The sequence below is a fragment of the Pezoporus occidentalis genome, unplaced genomic scaffold (assembly GCF_034315485.1).
Source record: "Pezoporus occidentalis ecotype Australia unplaced genomic scaffold, CSIRO_AGI_Poc_V1 ctg565, whole genome shotgun sequence".
In the NCBI taxonomy this organism is placed as follows: Eukaryota; Metazoa; Chordata; class Aves; order Psittaciformes; family Psittacidae; genus Pezoporus; species Pezoporus occidentalis.
The window spans coordinates 29,819-51,644 of record NW_026915905.1 but is presented as its reverse complement, the minus strand read 5'-3'; the positions used below and the strand labels follow the sequence as shown (position 1 = coordinate 51,644).

At 63.2% G+C, this 21,826-nt stretch overlaps 5 protein-coding genes across 8 annotated transcripts; 4 read left to right on the top strand and 1 right to left on the bottom strand.

Moving 5' to 3' along the window:
* The first annotated feature begins 1,054 nt into the window (after positions 1-1,054).
* Positions 1,055-5,595, top strand: LRFN1 (leucine rich repeat and fibronectin type III domain containing 1). 2 transcript variants are annotated; one of them, XM_062638393.1, is made up of 4 exons: positions 1,055-1,241; positions 2,083-2,130; positions 2,665-4,024; positions 4,995-5,595. In XM_062638393.1, exons 3-4 carry the CDS (start codon positions 2,682-2,684, stop codon positions 5,575-5,577), a joined length of 1,926 nt encoding a protein of 641 aa, XP_062494377.1. In that variant the 5' UTR covers positions 1,055-1,241; positions 2,083-2,130; positions 2,665-2,681; the 3' UTR covers positions 5,578-5,595. The 2 variants fall into 2 exon arrangements, with proteins under 2 accessions (XP_062494377.1, XP_062494376.1); XM_062638392.1 differs by lacking the exon at positions 1,055-1,241 and adding an exon at positions 1,568-1,752.
* A 1,999-nt stretch (positions 5,596-7,594) lies between these two features.
* Positions 7,595-8,034, top strand: SYCN (syncollin). The gene has a single exon (XM_062638394.1). The coding sequence runs from the start codon at positions 7,595-7,597 to the stop codon at positions 7,988-7,990; it is 396 nt and encodes a 131-aa protein (XP_062494378.1). The 3' UTR covers positions 7,991-8,034.
* Positions 8,035-8,618: 584 nt separating this feature from the next.
* PAK4 (p21 (RAC1) activated kinase 4) lies at positions 8,619-16,863 on the bottom strand. 2 transcript variants are annotated; one of them, XM_062638388.1, is made up of 9 exons: positions 16,750-16,863; positions 13,052-13,264; positions 11,729-12,337; positions 10,449-10,868; positions 10,125-10,258; positions 9,829-9,955; positions 9,621-9,746; positions 9,399-9,533; positions 8,619-9,318 (listed from the first exon to the last, which is right to left on the bottom strand). In XM_062638388.1, the coding sequence occupies exons 2-9, from the start codon at positions 13,253-13,255 to the stop codon at positions 9,163-9,165; spliced, it is 1,911 nt and encodes a 636-aa protein (XP_062494372.1). In that variant the 5' UTR covers positions 13,256-13,264; positions 16,750-16,863; the 3' UTR covers positions 8,619-9,162. The 2 variants fall into 2 exon arrangements, with proteins under 2 accessions (XP_062494372.1, XP_062494371.1); XM_062638387.1 differs by lacking the exon at positions 16,750-16,863 and adding an exon at positions 13,482-13,580.
* A 417-nt stretch (positions 16,864-17,280) lies between these two features.
* On the top strand, positions 17,281-17,977 carry MRPS12 (mitochondrial ribosomal protein S12). The gene is made up of 2 exons (XM_062638391.1): positions 17,281-17,447; positions 17,517-17,977. Exons 1-2 carry the CDS (start codon positions 17,399-17,401, stop codon positions 17,879-17,881), a joined length of 414 nt encoding a protein of 137 aa, XP_062494375.1. The 5' UTR covers positions 17,281-17,398; the 3' UTR covers positions 17,882-17,977.
* Positions 17,978-18,191: 214 nt separating this feature from the next.
* Positions 18,192-21,696, top strand: SARS2 (seryl-tRNA synthetase 2, mitochondrial). Of its 2 annotated transcripts, XM_062638389.1 has the most exons (16): positions 18,192-18,467; positions 18,589-18,684; positions 19,209-19,238; positions 19,345-19,485; positions 19,566-19,620; positions 19,731-19,794; positions 19,870-19,975; positions 20,092-20,139; positions 20,247-20,355; positions 20,438-20,483; positions 20,623-20,710; positions 20,815-20,927; positions 21,016-21,109; positions 21,198-21,290; positions 21,367-21,432; positions 21,516-21,696. In XM_062638389.1, the coding sequence occupies exons 1-16, from the start codon at positions 18,237-18,239 to the stop codon at positions 21,633-21,635; spliced, it is 1,500 nt and encodes a 499-aa protein (XP_062494373.1). In that variant the 5' UTR covers positions 18,192-18,236; the 3' UTR covers positions 21,636-21,696. The 2 variants fall into 2 exon arrangements, with proteins under 2 accessions (XP_062494373.1, XP_062494374.1); XM_062638390.1 differs by lacking the exon at positions 19,209-19,238.
* The last annotated feature ends 130 nt before the right edge of the window (positions 21,697-21,826 follow it).

Sequence of the window (21,826 nt, the reverse complement as noted above, 5' to 3'; positions counted from 1 at the left end):
CAGGTAGAGCCCCAGCGTCCCCAGTATACCCCCAGTGTCCCCACTATAACCCAGTGTCCCCAGTATAACCCAGTATAGCCCCAGTGCCGCTAGTATAGGCCCTTTGCGGCCCCAGTGTCCCCACTGTAGCACCAGTGTCCCCAGCATAACCCCAATGCGTCTGCAGGCTCTCCAGTATAGCCCCAATGCGGATCCAGTGTCCCCAGTATAGCCCCAGTGTCCCCAGTACAGCCTCAGTGTCCCCAGTACAGCCCCAGTGTCCCCAGTACAGCCCCAGTGCAGCCCCTGCGTTCCCAGTCCAGGTCCCCCAGTGTCCCCAGTGTAACTGCAGTGGCTCAGTGGCTCCCAGTGCAGCCCCAGTGTCCCACAGTGAACTCCAGTGTCCCCAGTCCATGACCCCAGTATCCCCAGGGTCCACAGTGCTCCCAGTCCATGTCCCCAGTGATTCCCAGGGTCCTCCAGTACACTCTAGCCCAGGCCCCCAGTATCCCCCAGTGCCCCCAGTTCATGCCATTGTCCCCCATGGTCCCCGGCGGGCCCCCGCCCCGCTATCGGCCCGAGGTACCGGTAGCTCCGGGCCCCGCCGCGTCCGCGGCTCCGCCTCCCGGCCCCGCCCCGGCGGCTTCTGCGGCTCCAGCAGCGGCGGCGGCGGCGGCCTGGATCGGCGGGCGCGGGGCTGCACCGGGAGCCGCGGGGACCCCCCGGTAACACCCGGTGCCCCCCGCCCCCCAGCACCCGATCCCGGTACCCCCTCCCCACCCCCCCCCCCCCCAGCCCCGCATCCCGGTGCCCATCCCTGCATCCCGGTGCCCCGATCCCGGCATCCCCCGCCACGATCCCGACCCCCGGTATCCCCCCGGCATCCCAGTGCCGGCATCCCGGTGCCCCCCTCAGCATCCCGGTCCCCATCCCTGCATCCCGGTACGCTCCGGTAACCCCCGCTGGCCCCCACCCCAGCATCCCCATCCCTGTATCCCGGTGCCCCCCTCTCCATCCCCATCCCGATCCCTGTATTCCGGTTCCCCTCTATCCCAATCCCGATATCCCGGTGCCCCCCCCCCCCGGCCTTACCCCGGTATCCCGGTGCCCCCCATCCCTGCATCCCTGTTCCCCCACCCCGATCCCGGTATCCGGGTTCCCCCCATCCCGGCCATGGTCCCCCCGCGGGGCGGGGCCTGAACCGGGCCCGTTCCTCCCCCACCCCGGAGCCGCGATGGGAACGTCCGTGGGCTGAGCCCCAGGTACGGGGAGGTGGAAATGGGGCTGCGCTGGGTCATAATGGGCTGTACTGGGCTGCACTGGGCTGTACTGGACTGTACTGGGCTGTACTGGGCCATAATGGGCTGCACTGAGCTGCACTGGGCTGTACTGGGCTGCGCTGGGCCATAATGGGCTGTACTGGGCTGCGCTGGGCCATAATGGGCTGTACTGGGCTGTACTGGGCCATAATGGGCTGTACTGGGCCATGTGCTTTCATACTGGGCCATACTGGGCTGTGTACTCTCGTACTGGGGCTGTACCGGGCCTTACTGAGCCATGCACTCCCTTACCGGACTGTACCCCTCCGTGCTGGGCTGTACGGGGCCATACTGGGCTGCACTGGGCTGTACTAGGCTGTGCTGGGCCTTGTTAGAATGTAATGTGCCATGAAGAGTATTACTAGGTGATACTGGGCTGGACTGGGTTGTACTGGGCTGGACTGAGCTGTACTGAGGTGCATGGAGCCATATTGGGCTGGACTGGTCCATTTTGGTCTGTACTGGTGGGTCCATATTGGTCCATACTGCTCTGTACTGGTGGGTCCATACTAGTCCGTTCTGGTGTGTACTGGTGGGTCCATATTAGTCTGTACTGGTGTGTACTGGTGGGTCCATATTAGTCTGTACTGGTGTGTACTGGTGGGTCCATATTAGTCTGTACTGGTGTGTACTGGTGGGTCCATACTGGTCTGTACTGGTGGGTCTGTACTAGTCCATACTGCTCCATGCTGGACCATACTGGTCTTCACTGGTCTGTACTGGTGGGTCCATACTGCTCCATACTGGTCTGTATTGGTCTGTACTGGGCCATCTACTCCCACAGGCCCCGCGGCAACGCCCAGAAGGGACCAGGATGGAGCCTTGAGAGGAGGTGAGAGGTCACAGGGGGACACATGCAATCCCATGGGACATACGGGGACATGGGATCACATGGGATCATGTGGGATTACATGGGATCTCCCAGGACGTCCTGGGATGCATGGGATAACATGGAACACATGGGGTCCCCTGGGTGTGGGAGCTCCCAGGGGCACCCGGGATCACACAGGAGCGGATGGGGATGCTCGGCCCCATCACCCCTCCTGCGCCCCATGAGACCCATCCTGCCCCATTGCCCCCCCTGCACCCCACGAGCCCCATCCTGCCCCATTGCCCCTCCTGTGCCCCATGAGCCTAATCCTGCCCCATTGTGCCCCATGAGCCCCATGCTGCCCCATTGGGCCTCATGAGCCCCATCCTGTGCCATTGCCCCCCTGTGCCCCATGAGCTCCATCCTGACCATCACCCCCCTGCGTCCCACAAGCACCATCCTGCCCCATTGTGCCCCTCCTGTGCCCAATGAGCCCCATCCTGCCCCCCCTCCACCCCACACCTGACCCCGCTCCCCATCCCGCTCTCCCTGCAGGCGCCGCGGGGCGCAGGATGGCGAAGCTGCTGGTGCCGCTGGTGGTGCTGGGGGCAGTGGCGGGGGGGCCACCGCGCTGCCCCCCCCGCTGCCTGTGCCCTGCGGCGGCACCAAGCCCCACACTGCTGTGCGCCCGCACGGGGCTGCTGGCAGTGCCGCCGCTGCTGGACCGCGGCGCCGTGGAGCTGCGCTTGGCCGACAACTTCATCGGTGCCGTCGGCCGCTCCGACTTCGCCAACATGAGCAGCCTCGTGCACCTGACGCTGTCCCGCAATGGCCTCCGCCGCCTGGCGCCTGGCGCCTTTGCCGACCTCCGCGCCCTCCGTGCCCTGCACCTCGACGGCAACCGGCTGCCGGCGCTGAGCGGCGCACAGCTCCGCGGCCTGGCCAACCTGCGCCACCTCATCCTGGCCAACAACCAACTGGCTGCGATCGAGCCGGCTGCCTTCGCCGCCTTCGCCGCCACCGTGGAGGACCTGGACCTGTCCCACAACAACCTCCCGGCGCTGCCCTGGGACGCCGTGGCCTCCATGGCCAGCTTGGCCACGCTCACGCTGGACCACAATCTCCTGGAGCGCATCCCTGCCGGCACTGTGGCCCGGCTGCCACGCTTGGCGCGCCTGGACCTCACCGCCAACCGGCTCCGCGCGCTGCCGCCGGTACCAGGGCCGCCAGGCCCCACATTGGCAGCAGGGGGGAACCCGCTCCATTGCAACTGTGAGCTGCTTTGGCTGCGCCGCTTGGCGCAACCAGACCGCCTGGAGAGCTGCGCCTCGCCGGCACCGCTGGCCGGGCGCCTGCTGTGGGCAGTGCCCGAGGAGGAGCTGACATGCAGTGCGCCTGCCATCGCCGCGGCGGCCGCGCATCCGCCTGCTGTCATCGAGGGGCAGCCACTGACGCTGGCGTGCGCTGCCGGGGGGGACCCGCCGCCGGCGCTGCATTGGCTGGGGCCGGATGGGCGCTTGGTGCAGAATGGGTCTCGCCGCGCTGTGGGGCACGATGGCACCTTGGAGCTGCGGGTGGCCACGCTCGGGGACCACGGTGCCTTCACCTGCGTGGCCTCCAACGCTGCCGGCGAGGCGGCTGCGCGCGTGGCTGTGGCAGTTCTGCCACTCCCGGTGCCTCACGGCGATGCCGGTGATGATGGTGCTGGTGGGGCTGCTGCAGTGGGACCGGGTGCCTCGGACATGGCGCAGGCCGGGGGCAATGAGACGCGGGCGCCGGGAGAGCGGCGCGTGGTGGCGGCCGAGGTGACGGCGGCGTCGGCGCAGATCCGGTGGCTGCCGCAGCGCCACGTGCCTGGCGTCCGCGTCTTCCAGATCCAGTACAACAGCTCCGGGGACGAGGCGCCCGTCTACAGGTATGGGAGGGGGGTACAGGAGGGCTGGGGGGGGGGGCTGAGGGTCTGGGGGGAGCCGGGGGGGTTGAGCATGTTCTGGGGGGTTCTGGATGGATTTTGGGGTTCCTTGGGGCAGGGTTGTGGGGCTCTGAGGAGCTCAGGAGAGTCCTGGGGAGGTCCTAAAGGGGTACTCCTGATGGGGTTGGGAGGGGCTGAGGGGACACTGGGGGCTCTGGCTTGTCCTGGGTGATGGTGGGGGGGGGCTTTGTGTGCTCTGTGGGCGCTCTGTGGGTGTTCTACAGATGCCCTATGTGTGCTCTATGGATGGGTGTTCTATGGATGGATGGTCTGTGGATGCTCTATGTGTGCCCTATGGATGGGTGCTCTATGGATGGATGCTCTATGGATGCTCTATGTGTGTTCTATGGATGGATGCTCTATGAATGGGTGCTCTATGGATGGATGCTCTAAGGATGCTGTATGGATGTTCTATGTGTGCTCTATGGATGGATGCTCCATGTGTGCTGTATGGATGCTCTATGAATGGATGCTCTGTGGATGCTCTATGTGTGCCCTATGAATAGATGCTCTATGTATGCTATGTGTGCTCTATGTGTGCTCTGTGGATGCTCTACAGATGCTCAATGTGTGCTCTACGGATGGATGCTCTATGGATGGTCTATATGTCTCTCTCTATGTGCCTCGATACGTCTCCATGTGCCTCTATGTGTCTTTATGTATCTCTATGTGCCTCTAGATGTCTCCATGCGTCTCTATGTGCCTCTATGTGTCTGTGTCTGTATGCGCCTCTATATGCTTCCATGTGTCTCTCTGTGTCTCTAGATGTCTCTACGTGCCTCTGTATGTGTCTGTGTCTCCATGTCCCTCCATGTGTCTCTATCTGTCTCCATGTCCTTCTATGTCTCCCTGCATCTCTCTCTGTGTCCCTCCTCGGGTCCCTACGGGTCCCGCAGCGCCCTCTCCCCCGCAGGCTCCTGCCGCCCTCCCGCCGCAGCTTCACGCTGCGGGACCTGGCCGCGGGCCGCGAGTACGAGCTCTGCGTGGCGGCGCTGCGGGGCGGAGGGGGCCCGGCCCCGGCCCTGGCTCACCCCGTGGGCTGCGTCCGCTTCAGCACCGCCGCCGCGGGCTCCGCCTCCGCGCCGGGCTGCGCCGCGCTGCCCCGCGCGCCCTTCCTGGGCGGCACCGCCGTCATCGCCATCGGCGCCGCCATCGCCGCCTCCGTGCTGCTCTTCATCCTCATCCTCATCCTCACCGCGCGCTACAAGGCGGCCGCGCGCCGCGGGCCCGTCCTCGCCAGCGCCTGCTCCCAGACCAACGGCGCCCCCCGGAGCCCGGAGCCGGACCCGCACCCGGAGCCGCGCCCGGAGCCGGACCCGCACCCGGAGCCGCCCGCGGTGGCCCCGCCGCTGGGCTCGGGCAGCCACAGCTTCCCGCGGCGCAACCGGACCCGGCGCCACGGCTCCCTCCCGCGCCTCGACCAGGGCGGGGACGCGGCGCCCGCGCTGCGCCCCAGCTTCGGCAGCACCCATTGGATGCTGGAGAGCACCGTGTGAGGGTGCGGGGGGAACGGGGCACCCTTGGGTGCTCCAGCCCACTCTTGGGTGCTCCAGCCCACTCTTGGGTGCTCCAGCCCAGCCGTGGGTGCTCCAGCCCAGAACTGGGCACTCCAACCCACCCTTGGGTTCTCCAGCCCAGCTTTGGGTGCTTCCGGGTGCCCAAGTGCACCCCTGAGCTCCTGAACACAGCTTGGGTGCTCCGTGGACCTTTGTGTGCTCCAGGCTCCCTGAACTTGCCCTTGGGCGCTCAAGTGAAATCTTGGGTGCTCCCGGGTACCTTTGGGTGCTCAGACTCAGCCTTGGATGCTCACAGGCACCCTCGGGGTGCTCCTGTGGTCTTAAACCCACCCTTTGGGTGTCTTCGGTGCACCTTTGGGTGCCGGAGCCCCCCCTCCCCAGGACCCCACTGCACCCATGGGTGCTGCTGGGCGCCAGATAGCCCAACATGCGTGTGGGCACCGTGACACATGTGTGTGTGGGCCTCAACTGGGACTCGTGTGCCCCAAACACGTGTGTGCCCCCCGACATGCATGTGGGCACCGTGACACGTGTGTGGGCCCGAACAGGGGATCCATGCCCTGGGACTCTTGCGTGCCCTGAACACGCGCGTGCCCCCCGACATGCGTGTGAGCCATTCATACGTGTGGGCCCTCCCCAGGGCCTTCCCTTTGTGGGACCGCCGTGCTCCCCAACCATGCGTGACACACGTGTGTGCGTGCCCCGACACGCGTGCCCGCGCCCCCAACACGCGTGTGCGCCTCCAACACGCGGTGCCTTTGGCCTCTGGGGGTCCCGCACACGCCACTGACATGTCTGCACAGATGACACGAGACCCGCAGCCCCCCCAACCCCATCGGGGGATCCCGGGGGCGTCCCTGGGTGTCCCCCCCCCATGTCCCCTTCTCCCCTCCCCCGGGGGCTCCCATCTGGCTGGTCTGGATCCCCCCCCAGCCCCATTTCCCCTCCCTCTTTTGCCCTTTGACCCCTCCAACCCTGCCCCCCCAGCCGCCCCCCTCAACCCCCCCCGGGCCCCCTCCGTGTTGAACACAAGTTTTTACATTAAAAACCTGTGCCCTCCCCCCACCCCCGGATTAAACCTTTTGTGTGCGAAAAGTGGGGGAGCTGCTCTCTCTGTGGGGGTGCCATGGGGGGGGACGGGTGCTGGTGGGGTCCTTTCTATCTGATACGAGGAGCGCTGGGAGGGACTGCTCATACGAGCTCGGAGGGAATCGCCTCTCCGCCCCCCCCGCCCCCGGAAGCGGCCACACGCAAATGAGCTCATTAACATGCAAATGAACTCATTGAGACCACCCATGAGAGGAGTGAGGTGGGCGCAGAGGGGATGGGTTAGCGCCAGCCCTGTTACCAGAAGACTGCTGATACGGGAGGGGTGCAATGGGAAATAGGCAAATTGATATGCAAATAAGGGGGCAGAGCATGGGGTCGAGACACCCCCGCCCCCCCCCCATCAGGCTTTGGCCTGTTAATTACCTCCCCAGGCTAATTACCCCTCCCAGGATAATTGCCCCCCCCCGCCTTGCTGCATTATGCCCTTCCAATTACTAGTTATGCCCCTCCCTTGACTACTTACCCCCTCCAGGCTCATTACCCCCCTTCTTGGCTTTGTCCCCCCCCACCCCCTTAACTGATCACCCCCTTCCCGACATAATTACTCACTCATGTACATACCCCCCCCCCGACCTTCTATGCCTCAGTTTCCCCAAGGCCAAGGCGAGGGGCAGGTGTGGGTGGTCACATCTGGTCCCTTCCCATGGGACTGGGTGCACTTTGGGGGGGGGCGGCACACCTCCGGGGCCCTTCCCATGGGATTGGGTGGACATTGGGGTGGTGCCATGCCATCTGCGCCCTTCCCACACTGGGTGGCCCCACACGTGCGCCCATTCCCATGGGTGTTGAGGCTCCATCCGGGCCCCTTCCCACGCCCCACCCCTTGCCATGACCTTGCCGGGGGCTATATCTGCGGTGCCGGCGCCGGTGCCGGCTCTCGGTGGCGATGGCGGCACTGTTGGTGACGGTGCTGGTGGCGCTGGTGACCGTGGCTGCAGGGCAGTGCCCAGGCGCATCTGACCTGCAGGCAGCTGATGGGACCCGCGTCTGTGCCCTGCTCTACACCGAGGACAGCGTCTACTACGACAACTGCTGCGGCGGCAAAGCCCTGGTGGTGGACCCCGGCTCTGACGTGCCCTACATGCCCGTGGGCTACTCGGGGCGCATCTCCTCGCTGGTGGTGGGCACCAACTGCGAGCTGACCGTGTGGTCCCGCAGTGGCAAGAAGGGCAACACCAAGGTGTTCGAGGCCGGCACAGTGCCGCGGTTGCGGGAGGTGAAACAGGGAACCTTCAGCAACTGGGATAACGCCATCAAGTCCTACTACTGCAAGTGCAATTGAGGAGCGGGCGTGGGGCCAGCACCAGGTGGTGAAGGGAAGCCAAGTCAACTCAAGTCAACAAAGGTCAACCCAAGTCAACCCAGGTCAATCCAAGTCAATGCCAGTCAAGCCAAGTCAACGCAAGTCAAGCCAACTCAATCTGAACTAATACAAGCTGATGAAGGGCAACTCCCGTCAACACGAGCCACTGCGAGTCAACACAGGGCAACCCAAGTCACTGCGGGCTCTCTAAGCCAACGTAGGCCAAGCCAAGCCGATGCAGGTCAAGACAAGCCAAAGTGAGTCAACCTCAGCCAAGCCAAGGCAACCTGAGGCAATGTGGGCTGAGACACCCCAACAGGTCACTGCAAGCCCAGTGGGTCAATGGACATCGGCCAACATGTGCTGACACACGCTGATGTGGCACTGCCACCCCCCCTCTGCCCACCCCAACCTCAACCAATAAAAGAGCTCCAGCAGCTCCCGCCTCCCCATTGCCTTACTGGGAGTTAGGGGGTGGGAAGTGGGGTCCCCCCTGTCACCCCACATGGTGACGTGTCTGTCAGCTCTGCACACGCATGTGACCCAACACATGTACGTGACCAAACACGCGTGTCCATCCCACTAAAGAAGGCACTCGCCACAGCGCTGTCTCCAAAAGGACATGTGGAATCTTGGGGGGACCCCCCATGTGCCAGCCCCGGGGCCCCCCCAAACCGCGGCGCTACAAAACAACAATATAAATAGCTTTAAAAAACAAAATGGGGGGAAAAACCCACCCAAAACCCCCCAAGAACCAGGTCTGGGGTTATGGGAACCCCAAGATCCATGTTTGGGGTGGGGGAACCCCAAGATCCATGTTTGGGGTAGGGGAACCCCAACCCCACATTTGGGGTAGGGGACCCCCTGAATCAGTAGTGTGGCCATAGGGTTGGAGTTTGGGGGTGCCCCACCCCACTTTGGAGACACCGCATGGGCGGATGGGGCTAAAAAAGTGGGGGTTAGAAGGAGAACGAAGTTAGGGACCTCCACCAAATAGCTCCCCAAGGCTGAGGAGGCCCCCCCTGCCCCCCCAAGACTGCGGTGGGGCTGCTCACAGTGGGCTTGCCCCCTCCCTCAGTAGTACGTGTGTTCCGGGGGCCACCAAGCAGAGTCCCAGCGTGGTGAGGATGAGGATGGTGGCGGCAGCGGCCTCACCGCAGGCGGTTCTGGCGCATGAGGGGGACGATGGCCGAGGGGGGCCCTGCCTTGCCCAGGAACGGGTGCTTCAGCAGCTCGGTGGCCGTGGCGCGGTGGCCTGGGTCCCGCACCAGCATCCGGTCCAGGAAGCCTTTGAGGGATGGAGAAACCTAGGGACAAGGTGCAGAAGTGGTCAGCAGCGCCCCAGAAGGTCATGGGAAGCCCCCTTAGAGGGGTGTCCCCCCCTTACCTTATGAATGTTCTTAAGCTTGGGGGGCAGGTTGTCCCGGATCATCTTCATGGCCTTGAGGGGTGGCTCATTGAAGTACGGCGGCTCCCCATCGACCATCTCTATGACCATTACACCCAAGGACCAGATATCCACCTGTAGAGTGGGGGGGGATGTGGTCAAAGTGGTGTTAACGTGGGGGTGAGGACCCCCCCAAAGCCACCCTGAGCCCCCCAAGGCCACCTCTGGTCCATAGGGGAGGCGGGAGATGAGCTCTGGTGCCATCCAATAGGGCGTCCCCACCAGGGACTTGCGGCGCGGCACCTCCTTGTTCACTTGGGCGCAGAACCCGAAGTCCGAGAGTTTCACCTGGGCATGGGGTGGGAAGGAGGACGTGAGGATTGGGGGGGGCGCACCACCAGAGCCTGGGGTGCTGGGGGGCCCTGCTCACCCGCCCGTCGTGCGTCAGGAGGATGGAGTCACTCTTGATGTCGCGGTGGATGACCCCTTGGGCGTGCAGGACAGAGAGGGCCTTCAAGACGGCCAAGCAGACGGCGGCGATCTGCTCCTCGCTCATCCTGGGGCATGGAGAAGGTTGGAGAGGACACGCAATGGCACCGGGGGGTGGAAGAGGGAAGGTTGTGGTCAACGTGGTGGGGACGAGGCAGGGAAGAGGAGGGAGAGCTGGGGTCTGCAGCCTGGAAAAGACCCTCAAGGGCAGGCAGGGAGAGGAAAGCGGGGCTGTACCTGGTGTGGGTGACGATGTCGGTCAAGGCGCCGCCTTCCAAGAATTCCATGACCACCCAGAGCTCGTCGCCCACCAGGTAGCTGTTGTACATCTCCACCACATTCTCATGCTGGTAATCCCTCATGATCACCACCTGCAGAGGGAGCCCCAAAACCACCCCGGAGTGTTCACAGCCTTGGGTGAACACAGCCTTGGGTACTCATGCAAACCCTTGGGTGCTCTTGAGTGTCTTAAATGCACCCTTGAGTGCTTGAAGCCACCTTTGGGTGCTCCTGGGTGCCCGAGGGCACCCTTGGGTGCTTGAGCCCGCCCTGGGCGCTCACCTCATTGAAGAGCAGCTCACGCCGCTGCTGTTTGCGCAGGTCCATCTTCTTGACGGCCACCAGCTTGCCCGAGCTGCGCACGGTGGCGATGCAGACGACGCCGGTGGAGCCCTCCCCGATCTTGATGAAGTTGTCCAGGTAGGTGCGCGGGTCCCCCGGGTCCACCACCATCTGCAGCGCTGCCCGGAACTGCTCGTGGGACACACGCTGGGGCTCCCGCTGGGGTCCTCCTGCCGCTGGGGGGGCTGGAGCTGGTGCAGGGCCGGGGTGGGGGGGCTGCCGGGCCAGTTGGGGATCAGAGGCGTGGGGGGTGAGGTGTGGATGGGGGGGCGTCTCCTGCCTTGAGCGGGCTGGAGCTCGGGAGGCGTTGGCAGGGCCACTGGAGGCCAGCTCCTGTGGCCGGCCCGGTCGCTGCTCTGCCTGGAGATGGAGAAGGTGTCAAGCACCAACACAAGGTGGGGGGGGTGAGGGTTGGCCCCAAAAGCAAGCAGGGGGGAAGAGGGTGGGAAGGAGGGAGGAAGAGAAGGAGAGGCGGTTGGATCCTTCGGAGACAAGGATGGGGGTGGTGGCTTCAGCCCATGCTGGTCATAGATCAACAAGGTTGGGAAAGACCTTCAAGGGCAGGTAGGGAAGTGACAAGGAGGAAAACCTCCAACTGGAAGAGTTGGATGAGACACTGGGAGGAAGTTCTTCATTCTGAGAGGGGTGGTACACCGGGATGGGTTGATGGAGAGGATTAGGATGCTCCATCCCTGGCAGTGCCCAAAGCTCTATGGAAGGTGCCCCTGTGGGTTGGAACTGGAGGAGCTTAAAACTTCACTCCAGCACCGAAACATCTCTATCAGGGACCCTCATCCCATTGATCCATATCCCTCTGTAGAGCTTCTGCCCCTCTAACAGCTCAAAGCTCCCACCCAACCTGGTGTCATCCATAGAACCATGGGATGGTTTGACTTGGAAAGGACCTTAAAACCCATCCAATTCTAAGCCCTGGCTTCCAATCCCAACCCCTGATGACCACCACTCGTCACCCATCTCCACTTGGTCATGAAGCTACTGCCCACAACTCTTTGGAGTGCCACCATCCAGCCAACCCCTATCCATGAAGCCAAATCCTGCCTCTGCCACCAAGAGTCCAGGTAGATCCTCAATGAAGACACTCAAGCAGATGAGGCCCAGCACCCTGGAGAGCCACTCTTAACGGGTTTAAGGTAGGAAGAGGAGGAAGAGCAGTGGCTTGAGGAGGAGGAGCAGCCCCTCGGGGCAGGAGGACACGTTACCTGCGGGCCGGGGTCGGTCTCAGCCCGGGGGTAGGTGTTGAAGGCCCGCCCGGTCTGTTGAGCTGTTTTCATCACCCCTTCCGAGATGGGAATGTTGGGAGTGCGGATACTGGGCCCAGAGAGCGGGCGCTTGTCCCGGGGGGATGGGGGGCTGCTCCCACCAGCACCCAAGGTGGACTTGGGGCGCTTCTCAGTGGCTTCGGGGCGCTCCCGCCGCAGCACCCGCTCCTGCTTGGAGTCCCTCTCCAGGGGTGCTTTGGGATAGTCGGGAGGTGGGCGGCCGCCGGGAGTGGCTTTGGGAGCGGGGCACTGGTGAGCCTGGTGCTGGCCATGGTGCTCCTCCTTGTCCCAAGGTCTCTCCTTGCCCTGTTCTACCCCATTCCCGGCCCCGGGGCGGCTCTTCCGGCTCCTCCCGGCATCTTCTTGGGCTGGAGCTGAGGCTGGGCCTTGGGAGAGGCCGTTCTCCTGGTGGAGCTGGTGGCGGCGGGGCGGGAAGGGGGGGCTGTCCCTGCGCAGGGAATTGGAACGGGACACGGACATGTTCTCAAACTCATCCAGGAGCCAGGTCAAGGAGCCGTCCTTGGAGGCTTTGCTGCCCCGGACGATGGTCTTGGAGGAGGACGAGGGACGGGAATGACGGAGACAGACACAAAGGAAACAAAAAAGGGGGAAGAAAATAAAAATGAAGAATGAAAATGGGATGCTGGGATGGGGACATGGGTCACACGGAGGGGACACGGGAGGGGAGACGCTGGGGCCACCACTGTGGGGATGAACCCCAGCAAAGCTCCTGCCCTGGGTGCTGGTGGAGATAGATGGAGGTGGGGGCCAAGGATGTGATCCCAGCTCTTGGAAAGGGATCTTAGAGGCAGTGAGGGGTGAGGAGCAAACTCATCCCCAAAGACTGAGGAGGAAGAGAAGGAGGAAGAAGCCTTCCCCTGCACTAATCCCCCTCCTTTTCCTCCTCCCACCAAGGCCTCTCACAAGGGTGAAGGTGGGAAAGAGCTGGTGGCCAACAAAGCAACATGAGGGTGCTGGAGGACACACGGGGATGGGGATGGGGATGAGATGGGAAGGGGCAGCCGCGTGCTTTCCTGGTGGCCACTGGGATTTTTCCAGCTGCTAGGAGAAGCTTCCACCCCTGCTGCTGCTCCTTGTCCCGCATGGCGCAGGGAATGGGTTGGATGTGCCCATTGGAGACCAACCTGCTCATGACACCCGAGGAGAAGACGAGGAGCCTAAAACCTACCACCGCTTCGGCCTTGCAGCCCCAGCAGCAGCCTTCCCCAAAAGGCCCGATGCCGGAGCCAGGGAGCTTCCTACCTTCTGGGAAGTGTGCTGGATGGTGGTGATGCAGACGGGATCTACCAGGGGCTTGGGGCGCTTGGCTGACTCCTCGATGAGGCCCTGCCATTGCCGGGGCAACCCTGTGAACTTCTGCTCGTGCTGGTCATAGCCGGTGTGGACGCGGTGCTCGAAGTTGGAGGGAGCCGAGATCTCCAAACGCTTCTTCTTCTTGGTGAACATGGCGAGGACCTGGCCAGGAAGGGGGGAGAATAAATCATGGAGTCATGGAAAGGGCTGGCTTGGGAATGACCTTGAGGTCATCCAGGGATCCAGCCCACAGGCTTCCGTAGGGCAGCTTGCTCCAGGCTTCAGCCAAGCCTTCACCATTCAGCCTCCATCCTCAAAGGGAGGGATTCCCTCCCATTATTCCATCCAACTCTTCCCGTTGGAAGCTGCTTTTCCCCACAGGCTCCTGGAGAAGCCCCTCTCCGAGCTCTCAAGCTGCTCCAGGGACTTCCAGAACCCTCTCCAGCCCCTCTGCGCCCATGTCCCAGGGTGGATCCGCACTGGTTTTCCTGGTGTAAACACCCGCAGCCGGTACAATGGGACTTGTTTATCCCATGGAAGCGCAGGCTGGATCCGGCCCTGCCAGAGCCATGAGCATTGGGAACGCCCCCCCCGAATCAAAAATTCCAGAGCGGGGGAACTGAATTGTTCCAGGAGCTTCAGATGAATCCACCACATCCAAGGTTAAGAACCAGCCTCTGTGTGCTGGGTATTCCAACCGGGAGGACGTCGGAGCTCCCGGACACTGGCATGAGCCAAGTGCCCCAAAACTGCTCCTAAAGCAGCTCCATGTCCTGAAATCCTGGTTTTCCAGCCCAGCATCCCAGGATGCTGGAATCCTGCTGTGGATTTGTCCCCCTTTTCCCTGCCTTTGGGTGGCACTGGGGCTGTTTCCTTCCATTTTTAGCCTCCTGAATCAGCTTCCTACAGGTTTCCCGGTGGAAAACTCAACAGCTCCCGACACAATTCCCTTTCTCCATGCAGGAAATCCCCGCAGTGCCCAAAACCAGGTTGGAGCAACCTACTCCAGTGGAAGGTGTCCCTGTGGGATGGAGCTGCAGGAGCCTAAAGGTCCCTCCCAACACAAAGGATTCCATGATTATATAGAATCCTAACCCCAGAGCTGTGCGTGTGGATAGGCAGCCAATGGATTCATGGGATTCCTGAGTTTGGGATGGTGGGATGAGCTCTGGAAGTGGGATGGAGCTCTGGATGGTGGGAAGAGCTCTGGAAGTGGGATGAAGCTCTGGAAGTGGGATAGAGCTCTGGAAGTGGGATGAAGCTCTGGAAGTGGGATGAAGCTCTGGAAGTGGGATGGAGCTCTGGATGGTGGGAAGAGCTCTGGAAGTGGGATGAAGCTCTGGAAGTGGGATGGAGCTCCGGAAGTGGGATGGAGCTCTGGATGGTGGGAAGAGCTCTGGAATTGGGATGAAGCTCTGGAAGTAGGATGAGCTCAGGATGGTGGGATGGAGCTCTGGAAGTGGGATGAGCCCTGCAGCAGCTGGAAGGGGTTAAGGAGCAGCCAGCGTCTCCCCCAGGTTCCTCCCTCCTGGCTGGGCACATTCCAGCTCCTTTATCTCCTGCGCCGGCCATTACCCAGCTCCAGAGCAAACAGGAACCTTCCCAGCACCACAGCCTCCTGCTCCTTCCAGCTGGGAAGCCCTTTACCCCACTGCCAAAGGGCTATCCTGCTTTCCAACGCCCCCTCCCCAGCTCTGGGATACGATCCCAAGTTGTTTGGGATCCGCATCCCACATCCCCAGCTCACTCCAGATCCCAATGAGTCCACAGGGAAACACGGAACTGCCATTTGGCAGGACCTTGTTACACGGGGAGCCTAGGAATGGGTCAGGAATGGGTGGAGGGAAGGAAAATCCCAGCCAGGAGGTAGGGAGGGAGTTAAACAGAAAGCTGGGAGCGGGAACAGAGTGGATTTGAGCCGGGAACCAATGAGGCAGCAAAAGCTGGAACAAAGTGGCCTCCGGGAGGCCAGAGACCAGGAACAAGGAAGGAAGGAGAGGGAAAGGGCGGGGAAGAGCTGGAAGAACCCAGCCCTGCTGCCCAAGGGGCTGCAGGAAACCTGGAGAGGGGCTTTGGGCACAGGATGGGATGAGAACGAACAGCTCCAATGGGAATACTTGGATGGGGTACATGGAGGAAATTCCTTCCTCAGACGGGAGTGGGACACTGGGATGAATGGGGAAGGTTTGGATGCCCCATCCCTGGCAGTGCCCATAGCAAGGCTGGAACAACCTGCTCCATGGGAAGTATTCCTGTGGGCTGGAAGCGGAGGAGCTTTAAGGTCCTTCCCCCCCATTCCATGGCTCTGTGCTTTGGGATAGGTCCCAAAGGCAAAGACTCAGCCCCCCCATCCCCTTTAATTTGGTAATGGCCGCCTCAGCCCTTCGGAGCTCCCCCATTCCCCAGGGCTGGAAGCCTGGAAGGAGGCTCCTGGGCGCCGCTGGTTGGACTGGCCCAGCCGGCTTTGCACAAGTCAGCCTTGGGAGAGGCAGCCTCAAAGGGGAGCAGGACAGGGCTGGGAGCTCCGGGAGCTGGGAATGGGAGCTGAAGGAGGCTCTGGGGTGGCACCAGGAGCTGGGGGGGATTTGGTGCCGCATTATCCCTGCGCTGAGCTACCTGCGTGGAACAGGAATCCTGGAATGCAAAGCATGCGAAGCCCTGAGGAACCCCTGCAAAGGGGCCTCGGTGGCTTTCATCCTCTTGTCCCAAAGGGAAACTTCCGGGAATTAGGACTTCAGAGCTTCAGCTTGGCAGCAGGTTAACCCTGAGGAGCAGCTGGGCTCATGCCATAGGATCCTGGCTCTTCCCAGCCCTCTTCTCCCACCTCCCTTTGGAGAATTCAAGCTTCTCCAAGGTGATGAAGGGCTCTGGGGTCCTCAGAGCAGCCGGGAGGAAAAGATGCGAATCCCTTGTGCAGGAAGTGAGAGGAGGAATCCACAATGGAGGTGATGGGAGCCTCCCATCGATTGCAAGGTTCCACGGAATGCCAGACAGGTTTGGCTCGGAAAGGACCCCCAAGCTCATTGGAAGCCATGGTCAGGGACAGCCTCCACAGAGCAGCTTGCTCCAAGCTGCCCTTGGGCATTCCAGGGATGGGGCATCCGAACCTTCTCCATTCAACCCAACGCCCCCCCCTCCTCACAGAGACGAGCTTCTTCCCAAGTCCCCATCCTCATCCTCACCAGAGCTGACAAAATTCCCCTCGGAAGCCCCCAGGATCCGGGACAAATGAGTCCTCGGCCTTGGTTTAAATCCTGTTTGTGTTTGCCCTCAGGACCCCCATGTCCTGCTATGGATGATCCCACCCGCAGAACCCCTGCAGCCTCCCCCCCCCGGCTCCTCGAGGCCAAACTCAACGGGTTACAGGGAAAACCCAACCGAGGAATGCATCCCACTCTTCCCGATGAGCCGAAAGGAGGGAAAAGCCCCATTTCCATGGAGCCAGGGGGTTAAGTGGAGAGGGGTGGCCCTATTTCCATGCTGCAGCAACGGCAGAAAGGCTCCAAGCGCCCCACATCTCCCGGTTTTCCACCCTCCAGAGCGTGGGGAAGAGCCTCACCCCTGCTCCAGCAGGGAAAGATCCCAAAGAACACACGGGATAAGGACGTCCAGAGCCTCCCGGGGAAGGCTTCACCCCCGTTCCCTACCTGTGGGCAAGGGAAGGCTCTTCCCAGCTCAGCGCGGCATCGCGGGGTCCTCGGGGGAAGACGCTGCAGGGACACAAGGCGATTCCACAAGGGAATTCCATGAGGAAACCCCAACAGCCCGGGACTCGCTTAAGACCACTGCCTCCTGGCGCCCGCCCCAAACCCCTTCCCCGCAGGCTCCCGGCCCTGCTCACCCCTCACCACGGGCACGACGCTACCACTGCCCCCCCACGCAGCTCACTCGGCCACCGCCATCTTGCGATCGAGCCACATCCGGGCAATCCGCCCTACCCGCGTTGCCTTGGCGACAAGCACCGCCCCCGCTGGGGGCGGGGATTGGTTGAGGGGGGCGTGGGCGCCGAAGGAGATTGGTGGAGAGGGGAAGGAGAAGGGCGGGGCATCGCTGTGGCGCTGAAGGCGGGCGTTAAAGGACGAGCAGCCAATCACAGAGAGGAAAGCGAGAGATTGGCGTTGGTGCTGGCCAATCAGAGCGCGGAGAGGATGCTGCTGAAGGGGCGCTGTGAGATGGCGGCGCTGTGAGGTGAGGGCGGCTCCGCCGCCGATCCCCGCTGCGGGGCTGCCCCGGGGCAGCGCTCACCTCCCTCTTTCCCCCCACAGACCCCGCCGCTCCCCTGTGCCCGCCCGAAGGATGCCGCTCCGCGCTCTGCTGAGGGCCGCGGCCTCGCTCCGCGGTTGCGGTGCGTATCCCGCCTCCCCGTCCCCTCACCGGGGGTCCCGCAACGTCTGAGCCCCGCTCTCCTCCGCAGTCGCTCCCGGGGGCCTGCAGCCCGCCGCCGGTATGGCCACGCTGAACCAGATGCACCGGCAAGGTCGGCCCAGGCCGCCTCCTCCGAAGCTGGGCGCCACGTTCGGGCGGCCGCAGATCAAGGGGGTGGTGATCAAGAACCTGATCCGAAAGCCCAAGAAACCCAACTCGGCGAACCGCAAATGCGTCCGGGTGCGGCTGAGCAACGGCAAGGAGGCGGTGTGCTTCGTCCCCGGCGAGGGCCACAACCTGCAGGAGCACCACGTCGTGCTGGTGCAGGGCGGCCGCACGCAGGACCTGCCCGGCGTGAAGCTCACCGTCGTGCGGGGCAAGTACGACTGTGCCCATGTCCAGAAGAAGAAGTGAGAAGGGAAGGAAGGGGACAGGGATGAAGCCTGCTATGCCCAGGAGGTGGCCCCCCGGGGACGGAGGGAGAGCGCCTCCATTAAAGGCTGTTGTGTGGATGTGGACTGGTGCTGAGAGGGCCTGGGGCGATGAGGGGGGACGGACGACGTGGGAAGGGGACCGAGGGCACCGGGAGGGGCATGGAGAGTAATGCGGGGCAATGGGGGGTCCGGGGGGGGGGGGACTGGGAAGGGCGCTTGGGGGCGGGGGGGGGTGTCCAGGCCCGGTAGGTGGCGCGCTGGGGGCATGTGTTGGGGGGGCGTGACCATGCTTTGCCCCGCCTTTTCCGGCAAATGACGCAAGCCAGACACCCAAGATGGCGGCGCCCAGGGCGCTGGCTGCAGCTCGCCGGGCGGCGGCGCGGGGGTGGCGCGGTGTGGGGGGGGGAGGCGGTGGTCCCGGGGAGCCGGGCGCGGTGCGGAGCCGCCTGTACGAGCACGTCCGCGAGGGCCGGAGCGCGCGGCCGCAGCTGGAGGTGTCGGCGCTGAGCGAGCGGGAGCTGGAGCGGCGGCAGGGCCCGCTGCGGGGCCGCGACCTGCGCGAGATCGTGAGCGGGGCGGGGAGGGAGGGAGGGAAGGGGCGGAGCCTCGGGGAGGGGGCGTGGTCTGGCCGGAGAGAGGGCGGGGCTCAAGGGATAGGGGTGTGGTTACCGCAGGCTCCGCCCACAGGTACAGACGTGGACTCGGCTGCGGGACGTTCGCGCCGCCATCGCCCGGCTGGAGGATGAGAAGGGACAAGTGGCCCGAGGGGTGCGGGCCCTGATGGTGAGAGACAGCGTGCGCCGCAGCACCCCATAGTGCCCCACAGCACTCCACAGTGCCCTGCAGCGTGCCCCACAGCACCCCGTAGTGCCCCACAACGTGCCCCACAGCAACCCATAGTGCCCCACAATGTGCCCCACAGCAGCCATAGTACCCCACAGCACCCGATAGTGCTCCACAGCATGCCCCACAGCACCCATAGTGCCCCACAGTGTGGCCCACAGCACCCCATAGTGCTGCACATCTGCCCTGCAGTGCCCCACAGCAGCCCACAGTGCTCCACATCCACCCTGTAGTGCTCTTCAGGCACCCCACAGTGCCCCATGGTACTCCACATCAGCTCCATATCCACCCCATAGTGCCCCACAGCACCCCATAGTACTCCACATCCACACCATAGTGCTCCACAGCACTCCATATCCACCCCATTGCACCCCATATCCATGCCACAGCACCCTATAGTGCCAAATAGCACCCCCTGGGGACTCCCCACACCCGTATTTCACCTTTTTCCTTTCTCTCCACAGGCAGCCCATGACAAGCAGACAGTGGAGGCGGTAGGACACAGCAGAGGGGGGGTCCCTGATCCCAGCTGGGGGGTGCAGGCAGGTTGGGGAGGGGGTTTAAACCCCTATTTACCCCCCAGTGCCATGTCCCCCTCAGCTTCCTGCCTATGGAGTGCTCCGGGCCCGTGGGCGCCAGATCCGGCTGGAGCTGCAGGAGCTTCTGGCCCAGGAGGCCTCCCTGGATGAGAGCTTCTACCTGAGAGCCCTACAGCTCCCCAACAACACCCACCCCGAGGTGGTGAGTGCGGAGAGGGGGGGGAGACACTCTATTGTGGTGTCATCCCCGCCCCCGACACCCTCTGTACCTCTCTGAAACAGCCCATTGGGGACGAGAGTCAGGCCCGAGTGCTGGAGGTGGTGGGGGAGAAGCCAGGTAAGGGGGGCGGTTGAAGAGGAGGAGGACTGGGGTGGGGAAGGCTGTAATGAGGAGCACAGGAGGGTCTATGGGGTGATGAAGGCTTCTCCCCTTCCCTTGTCCACCAGTGTTTGACTTCAAGCCGAAGGGGCACTTGGAGCTGGGCGAGGGGCTGGACATCATCCGGCAGCGGTGAGCACTGATACATGTGACACACGTGTGACACACGTGTGACACACATGACACATGCGTGTGCATGTCCCATAGGCGCCTCTCGCACGTCTCTGGCCATCGCTCCTATTACCTGTGTGGGGCCGCGGCGCTGCTGGAGCACGCCCTGGTTCGCTTCGCCATGGCCAAGCTGCTCAGCAAGGTCAGGAGGGGGCACACGAGGGGGTTGGGGTCCCCACAAGGCTTTGGGGGGGGGGCCTCCAGGCTTTGGGGTCCCTGCACACCCCTTATTTCACCACCACCACCACCCCCCCCCAGGGCTTCCTCCCCATGACAGTCCCGGACCTGCTGCGCGGCGCTGTCTTTGTGAGTGCACTCCTGTACCCCCCATATCCCCCGTGTTTATTCCCTCCCCATGTGGGTCACCCCCCAGCCCCCCCCCCCGCCAAACCCCTCCATGCTTCCCATTGTAGGAGGGTTGTGGGATGCAGCTGCACCTCAGCCCCTCACCCGTGTACAGTATTGACCCTGCACGCTTTGAGGACCTGAGCCTGGCTGGGACAGCCGAGGTTGGCATCGCTGGTGAGCAGTGGGGGTAGCTGAGGGTCCCTGGGTTTAATGGGGGGGTCGGGGGGACCCCACTGATCCCATCGCTCTGCTCCAGGGTACTTCATGGACCATGCGGTGCGGCTGCAGGATTTACCCATTAGGTTTGGGGGATCCCCTCTCTGTGCTAACATGGGGGACTCTGGGGATTCCCATTCCTCATAGGAGGAGCTTTAGAGCCCCCCTTCCCTAAGGGGGGGCCTTTGGGAACCCCTCCAACCGGGTCCCCCTTTCCCCACACAGGGTTGTCTGCTCCAGCACTTGCTACCGCGCTGAGACAGACACGGGGCGGGAGCCGTGGGGGCTGTACCGGGTGCACCAGTTCACCAAGGTACTGGGCAGACTGGGAGGGGAAGGCCTGACCCCCCGGGGGCTGGTGTTGGGGTGACGGTGGGGGGGTCCCATTAGTTTTGGGGTCCCTTTGTCCACCCATAGGTGGAGATGTTTGGGGTGACAGCAGTCGAGAGTGGGGCTGAGAGTGGGGCGCTGCTGGCCGAGTTCCTGGCAATGCAGAAGGAGATCTTCTCTGAGCTGGGCCTCCATTACCGGTGAGGGCAAAATGGGGGAGCCCCCAGAGCACCCCCAAACCCTCCTATATCCCTGCACCCCTGCATGTTCTGTCATTGCTCCCTACAGCGTCCTGGACATGCCCACGGAGGAGCTGGGGCTCCCTGCCTACCGCAAGTTCGACATTGAGGCCTGGATGCCAGGACGGGGCAAATATGGGGAGGTGAGAACATGGTGGGGGGGGCACCTCAAAACCTGGGAGACTCCCCCTTTATTGGGGGGGTCCCCAGATTCTTATGCTTCCTCTTTAGATCTCCAGTGCTTCTAACTGCACCGATTACCAGAGCCGGCGCCTCAACATCATGTACAGCGATGGGGCCGGGCAGCTGCGCCATGCACACACGGTGGGTACTGGGGGGGCTGCTGGGGTCCCCCCAATCCCTTTCTGCCCCCCCCATAACTCCCCCTGCCCCCCCATAGGTGAATGGCACAGCCTGCGCCGTGTCCCGCATGCTCATCGCCCTCTTGGAGTGCAACCAGCTACCGGTGGGTGATAGCTGGGGGGGGGTTGGGGCGCCCTCCCCCAGTTTTGGGGTGCGGGAGGGGTTCACCCTGTGCTGTACCCCCAGGACGGCCGTGTGCGAGTGCCCCCGGCCCTGCAGCCCCTGGTGGGGCTGGATGTGATCCCCCGGCCCCCAGCGCCACGCCTGCACTACATTGGCCCCAACCAGCCTGGGGGGGGACCCTGAGGAGCCCCCAAAGTGTGGGGCAGACCCCTCAGTGGCCCCCAACAATTGGGGGGGACACACCCTGGGTGTAGAGACAAGGAGGAGAGACTTTGAGGATGGGGCCATGTCCTGAGGACACCAGACATGGGATACACAGGATCCCCTGGAATAAAGCTCATGGAGCACATGGGCTCCTCCGTGCTTCCCACATG